We start from the raw sequence: 16,710 nt of genomic DNA, 5'->3' as shown, positions 1-16,710 counted from the left end.
TTATTGCTGAAATTCTTGTAACTTTATTCAAAGCCAGTCACTGCAGGTGCAATGCCACAGCTAGTTCAGCTTAATTACTGCTCAGTGAGAGTTGCACACAGGTGTATTGAGGTTTTCCCCATAACAAAGCGATACGGAAAACCAAATTTCCAGCTCCGTGCTGTGCAAAAGACACCGGTTACACAGGGCAAGGCCCAGCAGGTACCATCAATTCTTCTGGAAACATTTAAGGAACAATGTTTTAAGATGCATCCCGCATGTCCATACTTCGATCGGGTCTAACACCCCCCCACCCAGCTCAGTGCTTCGACTAGGGCATTTCTACATGAAAGTTAGCACGCGTGTGCTCGTCCACGCTGCGAGTAACGGATGCTGTAACCAGCAGTCGCTGAGCCGGAGCACACGGGGATACACTGGCGGGAACTGTGATTTCATCCTAAGTGCAGGCGGGACTGGGAATTGAGATTCCCGACTGGCGTTCCTGGCCGTGCCACAGCCTTTCTGTGTGGCCTTGCGCAAGGCGCTTTCCTGCCCAAAGGATTTCAAACAGTCAGAAAACAGAAGGTTTTGCCTAGGCTACGGCAGAAAACAGATCTTCTGACCAAACATGTGGACTATCTTCTCTTTACAAGCTTGCTATCATCAATCAGCCTTAAAATAGCCTTCTCCTCCTCCCTCTCTGTTCTTATGATCTGGGACTTCTCTGCAGGATAAGCCACAAAAGCACTGTGTTTAACCAGAGATGTGTGCACCTTGCAACCAGCAAGCGGGCAGAGTTTGCCTGCTTGTTTTTACTAGGCTGCAGCTATCCAGGACTACTGACCGTGTTGTGTCCAGGAGAAATCTGAGCTAGAAAACAAAGCAGGGAGGGACTTTCTGGAGCAGGATTCACAGACTCTAGTAGATAAGCCATCTTGGGGTAGCTAACTCCATGCCTCCAAAGTGCTGAAAGTCTCCTCTTAGACCACTGCATGTCTCCTGAGTTAGCCTCCTTAATTGGCGAGCATCTCAAACAGACTGCTCCAAAGAGAGGCGTCCCTTACAGGAACTGAGAAATTGGCCCTTAAAGTCTGTTATTCCTCTTAGGAGACACGAATGTGCACGAAACACCCGACACGCTGCACATCAAAGCTGTGGGGATGCAACACGGCTAAAACCCGGCCACGGTCTGGGGTGGAAACCCAGACCTGCTTTCCATAAGCAGAACAGTACGATGAGTTGTGGTCTCACACATTTCTGACCTATTTTTCAAACTCCAGGATCAACTAATGTGCTGACTCCGAGGAATCTTACAAGAAAAGCTAAAAATACCTCTAATGAAAAACACCTCTCCACAAGCTAACACTTCAGGTGATCACAGTGCCCTCAACAACCTCGAGAGTTTTGCTAAGCAGGCGAGCCTGGGAAGCACATGCTAGTAAAAGTCTCTTTTTAAGGAGCTCTCCGAGTCCCAAGGGAAGGTAGGTCGGTCAGACAGCCGTGCCCAGGGCACAGGCTGGGTCAGGTACCAACGCCTTGCAATAGCAACGCTCTGCCAGTGCCTTGCCCAGGTATTCAAAAGACTATTTTCTATAGACAAAGTACTGAAAGTAATTTGACTAAGCCTCTCTTGTATATTAGTGAAAAACAAATATTTGGCACAGGAGGAAAATAAAAGGCAAACCCGAATATTCATTTTTATTTTTTCTGCAAACAGTTCCCCTGCAAAAAATATGCCTTGACTCATAGCAGAGGAGCTCTCTCATTTCAAACTTTTCAAAACTAACCTCCCCTTGTATGCCTCTAATTAACTAAACAACATTTGGGGGAATAAAAGTGACTTAATTGGGTCAAAGTATTGCCATACACAACATACGGCTGGAGCGAGAACTATCAGTTTATGTTAGCTGTGCTGACATTGTTTCCTTTAATCCATTTGGAAGGAAACAACAGAAATACTCAACATTCCTGAAGAGTTATGGGTCAGAGTTACAGTACTCAAGCTTTAGCAGAGACGGGTGGTCATTTTAAAATATCCTGATATAGTAAAGTGTTTAATAACATATATTCCAAAATACCCATAAATAATGTGCTTGTTGGAGTGCTTTTTTTAAAAAGTAAAACAATGCTAATGCCTGCCAAAACATTCCTTCATACGGGAAAAGTACTGGGCCAATATATAACAAGCCAACGCATCTTACGTCTAAAATAACCTCCCAGTATGCAGTTATTCGTATGAATTTGCAGTCTGAATAACTGCCCTCCTCACATACCTCTAAAAGACCGCTTTTCAGACCGCAAAATCTGAAGTCCAGGATGGTCTTTATCATACAAGATTTAAGCAGAAGAGAAATCCTGTAAGGTTGGATACAGCAGACTTTCCAACAGCATTACTCCTACACACAAGAAGATGAACGCTTCTCTCTGGGTTGCCCTGACCGGCGCGCTGAGGCACGGTACCCACGCCATACCCCGCGGCACCCATGGAGCGACGGAGCTTTGCCACGCCAAAAACTGCTCCTGAGCGGCAGAGGAAACTTCAGGCACTCGGCGGGTGGGACGTGGCAACGCTCGGCGACCACGAGCGGCTTGAGTAGGGTACGGATGCCAACTAAAAGGACATGTGCGCCTGTTCCAGCGAGTCCTCCTCGGCCAAGGCATTTAAGCGCAACCGAGTACTGGCACCGCTTATGCGGATCTTAACCGATGCTGTTTGCAGACCGCTCAGAGAACGGGAAAGGTGAAGCAGCGAGAGCGCAGGGCTCTTGCAGAGCATTTTCTTTCCTCTAACGTTTCTTTTAGTATACCTTATTTGCTAGCAAATGTACTCTTCAAGACTAATAACCCCAGCTGAGCCTCCCCATTCTGCGATTGCACACGATGACGAAGGGGCCGGCGCACGCTTTTGCCTCGGCCATCGCGGGTACGTTCCAGAGCGCTACGGGTAATGGGAACCAGGAGTCCTTCTCTGCCAAGAGACTTACGCGCGGGGAAGAAGTGGCTGGCACCACTGGCTATACGGTGCTCGTAAGCTATACAGCACTGGCGGCACGTGCGCGACGTAACGAGCAAAGCAATCGCGTCCTGCGGCGTCGCGCAGAGCCACCCACGGCGCACCGACTGGCAGGGGTGCTTGTGCAGCACCGCGGTTTTGCTAAGATACGACCTAATTCAATTTGAGAATCGGGAATAATAAGACGAAACAAATGAAACATGTTAAAACTGTTTTGGGTGTCTTTCCATCAAAGCTAGGGCCTTCTAATTCTGGGTCTCCTTAGCTGGCTTCTCGCAGAGTAACAGCCAGCAGACCTCGCTGCTTGCCTTGTTTTAATTACCGCTTGGTTTTTTGCTGTTTACAGAACCACTCTAAAAATATTTCCATTCCCAGATGCTTTTCCTAGCTTAACATTTCTCTGACAACGTTGCCAAACCCAGTGTCATCTTGTACATCACACACATTTTTGTAATTAAAGCTCAGACAGATTTTCCACAGATGATATTTCATCGTCTGCAAGAGGGACATTACTTCCCTCCCCTCTGTCTGAAGGGAGGGCAGTGCTGCTGAAAGATGCTAGCTCCTAGATTCTGACCCTCTCGGGCCCAGGAAACAGATAAAAAGGCATGAAAAGGACATTGTTACTACTGGTCGCGCACGGGAAGCGGGTCTGCGAAGCAGCAGCCTAACACGGGAGTCAATTTAATAACTGAGCTACCGGAGCTCTGCACCCTCCAGCTGACCCTCGAAGTGGGACGAGCTGAACTCGGCCCCTGCAGCTACACTGCAACCTCCCGGGAGCCGAGCAGTGCCGCTCGCTCAGCCCGGGGGCCGTTAGCAACGTCACACCGTCGGCGTTCGCTCCCTCTGCGTCTCTCCCCGGCAGCCCCCAAAGCTCTGCAAGCTGTGAGCCAATACTTTAAAACCGTAAGCAGCTGTAACTAGAACTGAGCATGACGTTCCCTTTTACAACATCACATGAAACCATCGATTCTAAGAAACGGCTGAGAACCATGCCACTGGGCAAAGAAAAAGTCAAATTTTCTAAAACATGCAAGTTGCCTGTATAACGCGTGCAAATTGAAAACCTCTACCAAGTCCACGCAGACGATTACCCTCTGTGCGCATAGTTTGAGCCCACACAAACCTTTACGGCATAGTCCTTCTGTTCACTATATATAAATCGCCACTATAGTTGAGATTTCTTCATTTGAAGTACTCTTAATACAAATAGGGATACATCATGTAATCCCAAAGTGATTTATTCTAACCTCAGACAATTTCCAGAAACATGTTGTGTGTTAATACAGACCATCTCTCTCCTCTGCAGGCCAACAAAAGCAATTGGCTCAGATTAAGTTCTTTGCCTTGGACTGGATTTCATCCCTCTGCTGAAATAGCGGAGAAGGACCTGAAGATGTCAGCTTCCTGCCTCCTGCCCATGTGGTTCTGATAAAGAAAGAGGTAATTTCAGGACGTCCAATGACTCTTTTTGTTCTGTTTCACTTTCAATAGAAAGGCCTGCTCTTTTTCTCCCTCCCTTCTGCATTCAGATCATCAGCAACTTGCTATATTTGACCAGCAAAGAGGCAATAAAAGAATCTCTCACAACTGAGCTGCAGATTACCCATAGCATCAGCAAGGGCTGAGAGTTGCTGCGAGACTCAGAGCAGGACACAGGAAGGTGGTGAGATTTAAGAATCCCCCGTGGGACTGTGCATAGAGCCAGGCTCTGCTTGTGCTGGAAAAGGTACCAACACCCTGGCAGAAAAATGCTTTTAAAGGCAAAAGGTTTCTTCCAATCCTACAAAACACAAGTGCCAATCTAAACAGCTCTTTGCATGGAACTGCAATACCCTTCATAGGAGATTTCTTTTAAAGGTGCCTAGGTAACTTCTGAAAACTTTTGCTGATTTTTCCCTGCATTGTGCCTTGCTTAATCATCTGCAATACTAAGCACAAAGGTGTGAACTACCACCAAGGGTGCAAAGCCATCAAAAGAAAGTAGCACAAGATTTTATCTGTTTTCCCATTCTTTGATGTCTTCAGGAATAAGACAGGCTTTGGCTTCCCATCCCAAGCTTGGAATAATAGTTCAGCCAGAGGGTGGAAAAGGACCGATCACCCTGAGTCCACCCCCCAAGAGCTGAGCTCCTCGCCCAGCCCTGCACTCCCGGGGTTAACAGCCACCAGCCTCCGCAGGGGAATTCTGGAGCGCCCCGCTTCAGGCAGTGCTGCCGATTAATTGAAGCCTTTGTGGGTTTGTGGGAATCGGAAAACATTTAAAGAATTAGATCCGCGGGTTTACAGACCTTCGCTAGGAACTTCATGGCAATCGCCTTTTTCTGTCTCCAGAATGCTTTCTGGCCTGCATTGCTGCTCGCTGGGGCTGCCAGCAGCTTCCTAAAGCCCATCTCCGTGCTTGACCCAGCTCTCGGCTGCAAGTCTCCCCGCAGCCCTGACTCGGCTCACCAGCAGTGAATTCCCCTGCCTCTAAGGGCAGAGCAGTTCTGGAGCTGAGAAGAATGGACAGGAGAGCCTTGCTGTCCCCAGTTCTCTTTAGTCCTAGCCCATTCCTTTTATTTAGTGGCAATTTTTTCCTGTTTTAGCAGCGCTGAATCTTACCTGTCCAGCAAAATTAGAAGATATCCCAACTTGAAGAGAAACACAGCTTTTACCAGTTAACCTAATCCCTCAGAACCACACAGGGTAACAAAATCTTGGTTGAAGTGCCTGGAACGTCACAGGAGTGAAGAAACGTGGCTCAGGTCCTCCTGAGTAAAACACACCACCTCTTGCTACCTTCGGCCCAAGAAAGCAGCAGCCAGCCACTGCAACATCTCCGCTCTGTTCCTTGCGACGGAGGTTACCTGCCCAAACACACCTACTCCGACCCGTGCAGCATCATGCTACAGCTCTAGCTTTGCCGTACGCCGCAACTGAGCTCTTCGTAGCTACCGACCGACGCAGCAGCTATAAAGCAGTTCATTACTCAGCTATCTAATTTCACCTGGATAGGGAGGATATCATTGTGCCTCCTTTCTGTGCCACCCCCACGCAGCCTCCAAGGCACTGAAAAGCATCTCCGCTCCGGGGGACACCCCGTTTCGGGTCCCCGGCACCCCCGCGGCTTTGACGGGTGCTCACACTGCTTTCCAGCTCTACCTTTCTGTTACAGCTGGCCTTAAGCTTGGCATTTAGCGAGAGAAAATGCTTTCCTCTTCCCCAGGGGTGCTGGGAAAGGACTCCTGAAACACGAAAATTGCAGCGCGAGGGGCGTGCGTGTTGAGCGAGCCCTCTTGCCTTTGCTGCTGCTGCCTGCACGCTGCCTGCGCCCCGCCATCGCTGCCTGGTAACTCTTGTCAAGAATGCTGGCTTAATAAAAACCGTGTGATTTCCAAGATCAAGTCAGAGCAAAGCCTCTGACTTTGCAGTGTAAATATTTATGTAGACCAAGGAAAGAACCATGTGCACGTACTTGCGAAAGCACCGCAGAAAGCGAGCACACGCTCGGGGCCTGGGATTATTACAAAGTGACCCACAGAAAGCCGCCCAGCTGGACCGCACGCCGCTGCCCGGCTCGTGGGCTTCCCATCCGAGCATCCCCCTGCAACGAATCCACAGGGGTGGAAAGCCGTGCACAAGGGACCGAGCATTAAACGGGGCAGTTGTGGCAAGTGGGCACCCACGGCACAAGGCAATCTTACATCTGTGGGTACACAGAGGGCACCCATGAACACCGGCAGAGGAGTAACCTCTAAGTCTGTGCTCTGTTCAGAGCTTTTACAAGAAAAAGATGTTTACTTCCACCCCTCCACACAACCAGCTTAGTAGGTTAGTACAGAGCTATTACGAAAGCGTGATATATATACACATACACACACATTTCTGTCACAGAAGTGTAAAGAACAAAAGGCACCAGCCCTGAAGCGAGAAAGCCAGATTTTTAGGTCTGCCCTGTTGTTATTTTAGAACCAGGATTGGCCAATTCTGTAGCGAGAGTTTTCACTCGCCCTGCCTGGTTTGGTCTCCTTTCCTGCGTACTTTGGGGATCGCAGGGGCACAGGCACCGCTGAACTAACAGCGGAGCCTGCCAGCTCCACTCCCCAGAGCTTCAGAAACTGCCCGAGTTACTCCCGTAGTAGATCAGGTTTCATGAACAGAGACTCCTTAATTTTGGCAGATGAATTCCAACACTGTGCACATTATGGCAAATACTTGCTCAGAAGTTTAATGCAAAGCAGGTTCGCAGCGCTCGGCGCAAGCAGCAGGGAGCAGGGAAGCCCTGCCTGCCCAGATCCTGGCAGAAATGCTCTACGCATCACAGCCACACGAGCAGCTAAGCCCGAAGAACGAAAGCAAGGAAGGGAAATTGCTTTTAAACATGCGATTTCTCCCTGTAGTGATCCCTTTTAGACTTTCTCGGGAAATTGTTTCACCTTCTGGGGCTGACCCCGCTGAGAATACTCCTTATTTCAGTTTGTCTCACGTTTTACTCTGTGAGGCAGAGGCGGCAGAATCACTGAATACCGCAAAAATGAGAACTACATATTACGAAGACAATTATCAGATGACAGACCACATACACGCTTACATGCAAACAGTAGCAATGCATAGCCATGAACGCAAGTTTACATGTTCAGTGCTAGAGCAGTGGGCTGGGAACGATTGGCTTGTTTCTCGATTTGCAATCCTTTTGCTTCTGGGTTTTTCCAGCGTGATATAGCACACTAAGTGAAGCTGCACTTTAAGCGTATGTCTTGCTGCACTTGTTAGAGCATCATCACATAGCAGGGGCAGTTGTGGACAGATGTGCGGTCTGTGCTGCTCTGGGCATGGTGGGTACCACTCCCCAGCTGGCTCTTTTTTCTGCTCACCTCACCGTTCCCATCTGCAACATGCAGGCTCACAGACTTGTTTTTAGCAAACTCTGGAACGTGACTATATTCTGAGAAAAAAAACCAGCAAATGGCCTTTGAAATACCATCGCCCAGGAATTCTTTCCACTTGTATGAAAATATCCCTCAAAAAATGGAAAAATGAGTCAAATAAAGCTGTGAGGGAGAAGTGGTTTAATAAGAACAGCAGCAGCAGATGCTGGAAAGGCTGACTCCAGGCTCCGCCCCGGTGTTCCCTAGCCTCTAGTTTGGGGCAGGCAAACAACAATATTTCAACAAATTGGCCCAGAAATCAACTGCAAGCCAGACCTGGCATCTGAATTGTAATGTCTGGACACACACCATCCAAGCGGACACATGACCAACATCCCAGAGAAGAAGGTTTCCAGATTATTATGGCCACAGTTCCACACAGAGCCACGGTTATTTTCACTTGTCTGTCACACCTAGTGCCTACCACACGGACTAGGGAAATAGTTGAGGGAAAAATGAAGATTGACTTCAACCTTTTCATAGTCTAGTTCATGTATTAGTTCTGAAAATGCCATATCAGATACACCCTTTATCAAAAGCAGAAGCACCAAAGCACCGTGAGTTACTTCTCCTGAACCAGAATAAACAAAGAAACTGCAAAGAAGTCAAAATGGTATGTGTCTGCACTGAAGAACAGCAAACGTTATGAACCCAGTAATAGAAACATGTTAGGGATGACTACCAGGATCCTGAGAAACAAAGGAACACGCAATCCATCACCATCATGTCAAATGCCCTGTGCAGAGGACAGATGCGTGTGGGTAAGCCAACATACACATTTTTTGTACGATGCCACACATTTACAGGTAGGAAAAGTGCTATGAAGAATTAGAGATTCTCAAGAAATTTAAAACTGTGACTCACCAATGCAGGTCCTGCCATCTGTGTGCAGGCGAAAGCCTGGCTTGCATTCACAATAATAAGACCCAAGGGTGTTCACACATCTGTGCTGGCAGCCTCCATTGTGGACCTGGCACTCATCAACATCTGCAAAAGAAAAGGGAGGAAGGGAAAAAACTCAGAGGAGTGGGCATGACAGTATCTGAAGTCAGGATTATTTATCCTCTGTTGACTGACTCCAGATTTGAGGAACAAATGCAGAGGGAACAAGATTGCCATTTCATTATGGTTAACCAGTCAAGCTATTTAAGAAATTTCAAGGACAAACATGCAATCGGGGGGGGGGGTGGGGGGAGAGCATCTTATTTGTCAATCGGCATAAACCATCCTTCAGCTTGCTCACCTCGCAATGGTCACTTTCCCCATCTCTCTAAGATTATGGATTAATCAATATTTTACACTTCCTTACTCTTCCTGTGTTGAAACCAGGCTGGGCTAGTCCATTTGTTACTTGGAGGAACGGTGGGAGCAAACACCTAACGTTACAGACAGAAGTGAGGGGGAACGATATGAAGCAGCACAGTTCAAGGCCGCGGTGCTGCAGCAGCAGATGCTCTCACCCTGCTGAGCCAGCCCCGTCCTCTTGCAGCACAAGCTGGCTTCCACCGAGCTCAGCCACGTGCCAAAAGTGAGAGGTTTTACTGTCACGCTTCTCATCGCAGTACTCCGCAAACATTTTGCGCCCTTTATGCCTGGGACTCACTTGGCCTGCTGCTGAAATGCAGCAAAATCCGGGTTATCTGGGAACAAACTATGCTTGGAAGTGCTATGCATCACCGGCAACAAGAAAGAAAACACGTTAATACCTGGAGAAAGTCATTATGATGGATTTGTTCATAATTAGAGGATACTTAAGAACGTGATGAAGCCCAACCGGACCCCCAACCACAAAGGGCGAGACTCTGACCACAGCTCCCCAGCCCTCTCCTCCCAGCTCCACGAGCAGGGCAAGCCCGGGAGAACGGAGGCAACCATTCCTGCGACACGGAAGCCACCTGGCCAGTAAAACTGTGCATGTCCATTTCTATTGGGAAAACTACAGGCCCTCAAACAAAAGGCATTCTCTGAGCCAGAAAAATCTTCTGCCAAGTGCTGAGCAATCTTTCAAGAGCTGAAATGGGAACTAGCCAGGGAGTTTGTGGTAAAAAAAAACCTGCTAGGTTTTATTATCAAAGCTTCAAAACCAGGGAGGTAGACAGCAGCGTGCTACAGAAAGGGAGTTTCGTTCCTGTTTCACCGACCTTAAATTGCCTTTAAGCGCTGGGAATAACTTCCAGAACAGAGAAGAACTGCAAAAATGTTTGGAGCGCCCAGTTACATGCTGCTAACTAAGATGCAGATCAGAAGCTTGTCAAAGGCAATTTCAAGTTTCTGAGACATAAGACTCCTTCATATGGCTATAATTAGAAATAATAGAGATGACTGTGGATATAGCTGCACAATTCCTTAATTCCTGCCACTTGTGTGTGTGTGTGTACACGTACGCTACCTTTCAGACTGGAAAGGATCAAAGATCTCCAGTCAGATGGGGGAACCAGATCACATTCACGCCAACGGCAAAACAGCCAACCAGCAATTTTTTTCTCCACAGAGAGAAAACTTCAGTAGCTTTGGGGCTATTAGCATTTCTACACACTTTCTGCAGTTTGTGAAGACGTTCTCAGCATGCACAACCATTTCCCGCTAGCACAGTGACGGGGTCACGCAAGCAGCAGGACGATACGGAGCCAAGCGGAGCAACGAACCAGCACCGTTTCATCAATGACTGTTACTAATAAGATAAAGAAACATTTTCTCAATGAATCACAGCAGGGTGTTGCCCCTGACCGTGTCTTTGCAAGCCAGCAGTGCAAAAACCTGCTCAAGCCTCACCCTTGCCCATCGCCCGCCTGCAATCCGCTCCCCTGCCCGAAGCATCGCCCAGCTCCCCGCTTGCTCTCGCCTGATCGCGGCTACAGCTCTCACTGGGGAGGCAAAGCGCATCCAAAGCCACAGGAAAAGCAGAAACACAACCTTGACTGAAGCCAGCGCTGAAATTTTACATTAATTGGATTGATTTTTACATGAATCAGATTAACTGCCAACAAAATCAGCTAGCGGCAAGCAAACGGACTGGGTCAGGGAAGAAATGGGAAGCAAAGTGGGAAAGGTGATGTTTGTTTGACTTGATGTTTCTGAGCTACACACTAATAATGAAAAATGATTGTTTTCTCAGAATACTTTTCATTAGAAGGCTTCTCACAGCTTCAAAACTTAAAAGCTAAGGATCAGAGCACATGAAAACGGCCCTCTGCCCTTCCTCTTCCCAGCGATGTCCAGTGAACCCACAATCTTCACTTCTGAGGTCCTGCTGCAATGGCCATACAAGACTCCCTCTTCAGAGCTCCCCGATGTAGCTGTAGTCTTCACGAACCGGGCAGAAAATGGTAATTTCTGTAATGCCAGGCCTTTGCTCATTCAGCGGGCTGTAGATTCCTCCTCTAGGCACTTTAGAAGGTTTGGTATTTTCTTCCTGTTTTTTCCAAGACACTTAATTTTTAAAGAAAGGAAAATGAATCGATTTTTGAGGTGAAACGTAAGATTTAAGTGATGCTCTCCAAAGAGTAACCCAAATCCAAGCCAGCTTTTTTTGGTGGGGGGGAAAATGCTGCGGCATGAATCTGAGAAGCCTGTCAAAGCAACCTAGCCCTAATTAAATCATTTTCCTCTGCAAAGGCTTTACACAATTTGGATGCTACAGAGCCCTAGAGCCCCTGATGCACTCACTACTCGCGCAGCCAGGGCAGCAGGCTCATCGGGAGCAACACCGGAGCGCGCGTCCTCCCAAGCCCTTCCTCTAGGAGTGGCCGGCAGCTTCCGAACCTGCAGCTCCCCAGCATCCCCAAAAAACTTGAACTTGGGTGTTCAGGTCTGATGCCTCCGAGGGGAGATGGCCCAAGGTCCGTCGCTTACCGCGAGGAGGCTGGCACTTCTGTCCTCGGCACGAGGGAAAGACGCTGGTCTTCCCACAGCTGCCCAGGACCAGAAGAAAGGCGATGTCCCCAACGTGGGCAGTGGCAGCGTGGCCAGCCCTGCGCCCGTCCATCCAGCGCAGTGAACAAGGGACATCATGTCTCCCAAAGAGCTCGCGGGAGCCTGGGCACAGCAGGCAGAGCTGGGCCATGTTTCATACTTTGCATTTCTGCTACTTCTCTCTCTCTCTTTTTTTTTTTTTTTTTTTTTTTTTTTTTTTTTAACATCTCTATGGGCAGAATTAGCTACTAATACACAGAATTGGCTCTATTCAGCTGAAGAACAGGAAAGCTGGGGTTTGGGAAGATTTTATACAGAGTAGTAAAGTTTCTTGGCCTGAATTTAAATGACTATTCCACTGCTTCCCTTCAACTCTAATCTGAAACCATAGAGAATTTACTGTCCAAAAAAAGTTAGTGATGTGTTGAATAAACTTCTTAGTTTCACCCCATTACTCATCCTCAGTAATTATACATCTCCTCTCCAAATGTCTCTTCTTCCCCCTTTGTATTTTTCACCCCCTAAATCTCTGTAATTACAGAGGGCTGTCCCCACCCCAAAGCCCCCCCATCCCACCTTGGCCTGGGAAAGCAGCCAGCTCTTCCTCACACCCCAGCTCTGCCCCGGCCACAGAAACGCCCATCACCTTCATCGCCGCACGCTCCCCACGTAACCCGCCATGTCCCATTTTCCCTTCTGGAGCCTCGCTTATCCCCTCCTGCAGTAACGGAGAGATTTTTGGACATACGCTACACGATGGTGTGACCAAAATAAAACCTCCCATCCTTCGCGCCCCCGACAGGAAGGCAGCAGCGTCATCCCCCAGGAAATCTTAGGTTTGCGTCTTTGGAAATAACGCAACCGTGCCATTTGCCCAAACAAATTCAGACTTTGGTATGAGGGCACAGAGAGAGGCGGTACCTCCTGGGCGGATGCTCAACGGAGAGTTTGCACTTTCTGGCGGGGACCAGTTGCTTTCGGTCCTCAGACTGCGGAGTCGCGGGCTGCGACTGCCGCAGCAGCTGCGCGAACGCTCACGGAGGGGGAGAGGAGCGTGAGCTCGCTCATGGCTCCGTGACACAGCAGGGCTTTTTCTGGTTCCACCTGAAACGCATTGCTAAAAAGAAGGAACTGCAAAGACGGTGTGTCGAGGCCAGCACTGGATCCGAGAGGATCGCTCTGCCCTGCCCAAGGAACAGCAGGAATGGGAATTGTTCCCACTCTGCCGGACAGCCCGGGAGACCCTTGTCTGGCCATGCCCAAGCACCAGGGTCCATCCTGCAGCCCAGGACGGCTCTTCCACACCCTGCAACAGATGACGGAGAAAGGAAAAAGGCGAGAGCTGCGTTTCCCAGCCGGACCTGCGATGGAGGAAGGGCGACGCATTGGCCCCGGGGACCGGGAGGGGACAGGTCCCCTGGCCACCCCCAGCAGCGGCAGCAGCATCTCCAACCTGCCCAAGGCGTGCGCAAGGCTCGCCAGCAAGTGATTCACCCAGCATCAAAACCAGCAGCGAAGCAGCAGGAGCCGCCTCCCGGGGCCAGGACAGAGCATCGTTGTGAAGGGTCACGTTGCCCTCGGCGCACATCTTGGCAGTACATAGACCCGAAAATCTACATGATGCTTTGCGAGACGCGGTTTGTGGCACGCCAAGGTTATTTTCCTATTGGAGAGCTGACAAAATCTGCTTGAAATTAATATAGCAAAGAAAGAAAATTAGAAGCATACAGGCTTTTCTTCCGAGGAGGGTAGCTGACACCGAGCAACCCAGAGCCATGCCAGGATGGAGCGTGCCAAGCCCACGTGCCTGCATGCTCCGCCGTGCCAGCATGGATAGGGCAGCAGATACCGGCCGAAGCCCAACAAGGCGGACATGAAAACCAAACGCAGCAAGAGGCTGGGAGTGGGACTTGGCTTATTGGGTAGGGAAACTTCTCTGTTGCGTAAGGCAACCAGAGTTCACGTCCTCATCTGCAAGGACACGGGGCTCACCCGAGAAACAGCTGATGCTCTCGTCAGCCTCTTCCCCAAACAGAAACAATCCATCGGACCTCAGATACCAGCTATGCGGAGCAGCAGGGGTAATGCTGTAATTGAACGTAGGGAAGACGAACACACAACGAAAAAAGAGAGGAGGGTGCGAGGAGACGGCTTTGGCTAAGTGCAGTCCCTGACCGTGCACAGGTCCTTCAAGAAGAAATACTATGATTTATCTCCAACAAGAGCTCCCTCTCAGAGGAAAGAAAGTGGCAACAGCAGCTCTGCAAAGTACTAAATATTTGGTACAGAGGCAGTTTATCTCCTCTGAAGGGCTGAGGAGGAGGAGATGGGTCCCAGCTGGAAGCACAGGCAGTAGATAGAGCGAAATTTAGCAGCCTATCTGGCCAAAGATTAGTGCCAGGCTTTAATCCCTGTGGCAATTAGCCTGGATTACAGAGCAGGGCTGCAGGGAAAAGGTTAATTAAAATCCATCAAGATGAGCATGTGTGGGATTTAGTGACTTTATCTTTCCAGTACCAGTTCGTTGAAGCTAATTCAGCAATTTTAAGAAGTAAAGAGACTGGAAGGAGGCAAACCAAGAGAGCAGCACGCTGGGCGGCCGAAGCCGACCGCTCCTGAGCAGAGGAGCACAGTGTTACCACTGCTGCCCCGCACTACAGACACAGATTAGAAACTCAGGGCGCAGAACGGTGCCGGGGTGTGCTAGAAGGAAAAACCCCTGTGCATTACTGCATCTCTTGCATGTATTGCACAGCCCCTAGCACAAATAACCTGGACACATTGGAGGCCCTGTTATTGCCACATTCCCCTTGTAGACCCTGCAGACAGGACTCAGCAATGACAAGGTCCAACAGTGTGAGGAAGAGGTGGGAGAGGACAGCACCTTATCCCTCCTCCGCTAACCTGGGAGCCTCTCCCTCCTCCAGGACGAGGAAGAACGGTACCTGCCTCGGGCTGGTCTCGGCTTGGAATCCGAGTGGCTCACGTGAGGAGAGAAGAAAGGTCAATTGGGGTGGCCAAAATGCCTCCACACCCTCAGTTTTCATCTTGTTGTAAAACAGGCATTTGGGAAAGCCTCGAAGGCTCTTAAAGAGCTCCACCGAGCTATTCGGGCCAGCATTCCTTCAGCTGCAGCCCCTCCTGACAGATGGGAGATGCCTGTAGCTTACCCACGCTACGTGTGCCATCCTCAACAGCAGCAGTTTCCAAAGGCACTTCAGGAACAGATGCATTGGTTTTACAATAATCTGATGAAGTGAAAACGTATCAGGGAGCTGTTTTGCCTCAGTCACTTGCTTTGTCCTCAGCTTACCTTTTTCTGCCTTCAAGCACAGCAGCTGGGAGAGTCGCCCAGCTCTCATTTCTGCTCACATTTCTGTCTCTGGATGGTCCTGATAATTAGGTATTACTCAGAGCAGAGGTGCACGTAACAACAAGCAGGCAGCCTGCTCTCGACTTGCTGCTACACTCACCCCCTCAAACCTTCTTTCGCAGCTTAGTTTTACGCTGCTTCTCTGCACAGGGTGTCATTTTGACTGGAAGACGTACCTGTGCAGAGGCACGTCGGCTTGGTCTGTGCGCTGTGCCGTGGAAGCTAACTGCACAGAGGTAAGTGCTGACACGTACCTGGCAACGGTACCGACCGATGGAACTGCAGGTCGCTATTGAAGGAGCTAATGGAAACCATATAATCAAAGAAAAGCGACCAGCTATGCTCTATGCTGTTTTCTGATGTACTTTAGAGAATCATACAGAGTCTACGTCACTGGGACAATTTAACTCAAGTCCCCGGCAGAGTACAATGATTTCTCCTGTAAAGGTTAGCTGTGTAAGGACATAAGGCATAGCATTGCAATTAGCCACTCTACAGTAAGACAAGGATCCAACAGAGCATTGTTTGTACACAGAAGGCATTTTAAGGCACTCAAGACCTCAACAGAATGTACACTGCTATTACACTAAACACTTCTTCATTCTCCATTCATACAATAAAGCGCATATACAGCAGTTCCTCGTGCTTGCTTTGCTTTTGCAGCTGGCTGATGGAAGAAAACTGTCTACAGAGAAGCATGCACTGCCTGGACTGGCAAGTGGGAACACACTTCAAGAAAACCAGTGCACAGCACCATAAAAACCATACAATCGAGAGAACGCCTGCTACTACCTGTCGAAGAGAAGCTCAAGCAGCGAAGGAAAAATGGCCAACCAAAACCACAGTCATATCAAGTTTAGGGTGAGCGACGCGTCTATGATTAGCAACTCTGCCTTACCATCCGCAGGCGTGACGCCAGCTTCCTACCATCCAGCTCCTGCCGCCCGACCACGTCCGACTTGGGGTATCTACCTGCACGCTGGTGGGAGATGGGCTGCAGGACTGGGGGGGCATGTCTTCAGGGAACTTCCCCGGAGCACCTCATCTCAGGTCATGTCTCCTGAGGACCTGCTTGCATTCAAAGCCAAAAATTGAGGTCCCTGAAAAATTGTCTTGTTTCTCGTTTTGACACCCGCAGAGCAAGGTCCAGACAGCACCTGGGGCAGCGCAGGGAAAAGACAGCAGCTCCGAGTGCTCGGGAGGATTCAAGGCCAAAAGCCCAGAGCTCTGCTCGGTGCCCTTCAGCGACACACACAGCAAAGGCTCGTCCTGCCGGAGGAGACAGCCAAGGTGTTTACCCGAGTCAGCCTTCACCCCTCCGTCTGCTGGTTCTGTCAACGGTCCCGTTCAGAGGAAAGGTATTTCATGCTGCCACACGTCAAAAATGCACTTGTTTTTACAGATGGGAAGAGAGAAGAATACTTTTTTTCTTGTCTTCTTTTGGTGTTCTCAGTTGGGTGGGCCTGAAGGCTGTAGTGGGTTGGATTGGGTTTGTTTTATTTTGTAATCTGCACCTACTT

General features: G+C 49.3%; 1 protein-coding gene across 7 annotated transcripts in view; it reads right to left on the bottom strand.

Moving 5' to 3' along the window:
- MEGF6 (multiple EGF like domains 6) overlaps positions 1-16,710 on the bottom strand; it is a 125,577-nt gene that overhangs the window by 48,489 nt on the left and 60,378 nt on the right. For 6 of the 7 annotated variants that reach the window (XM_030017715.2, XM_041124288.1, XM_041124290.1 and 3 more), the window contains one exon: positions 8,770-8,892. The exons of the other annotated variant lie outside the window; for it this stretch is intronic. In XM_030017715.2, coding sequence (XP_029873575.1) covers positions 8,770-8,892 — 123 coding nt within the window. The remainder of the gene's footprint in view (positions 1-8,769; positions 8,893-16,710) is intronic. 7 annotated transcript variants of the gene reach the window in all.

The sequence above is a fragment of the Aquila chrysaetos genome, chromosome 6, assembly GCF_900496995.4.
Source record: "Aquila chrysaetos chrysaetos chromosome 6, bAquChr1.4, whole genome shotgun sequence".
NCBI lineage: Eukaryota > Metazoa > Chordata > Aves > Accipitriformes > Accipitridae > Aquila > Aquila chrysaetos.
This window is presented reverse-complemented; position numbering and strand designations above follow the sequence as displayed.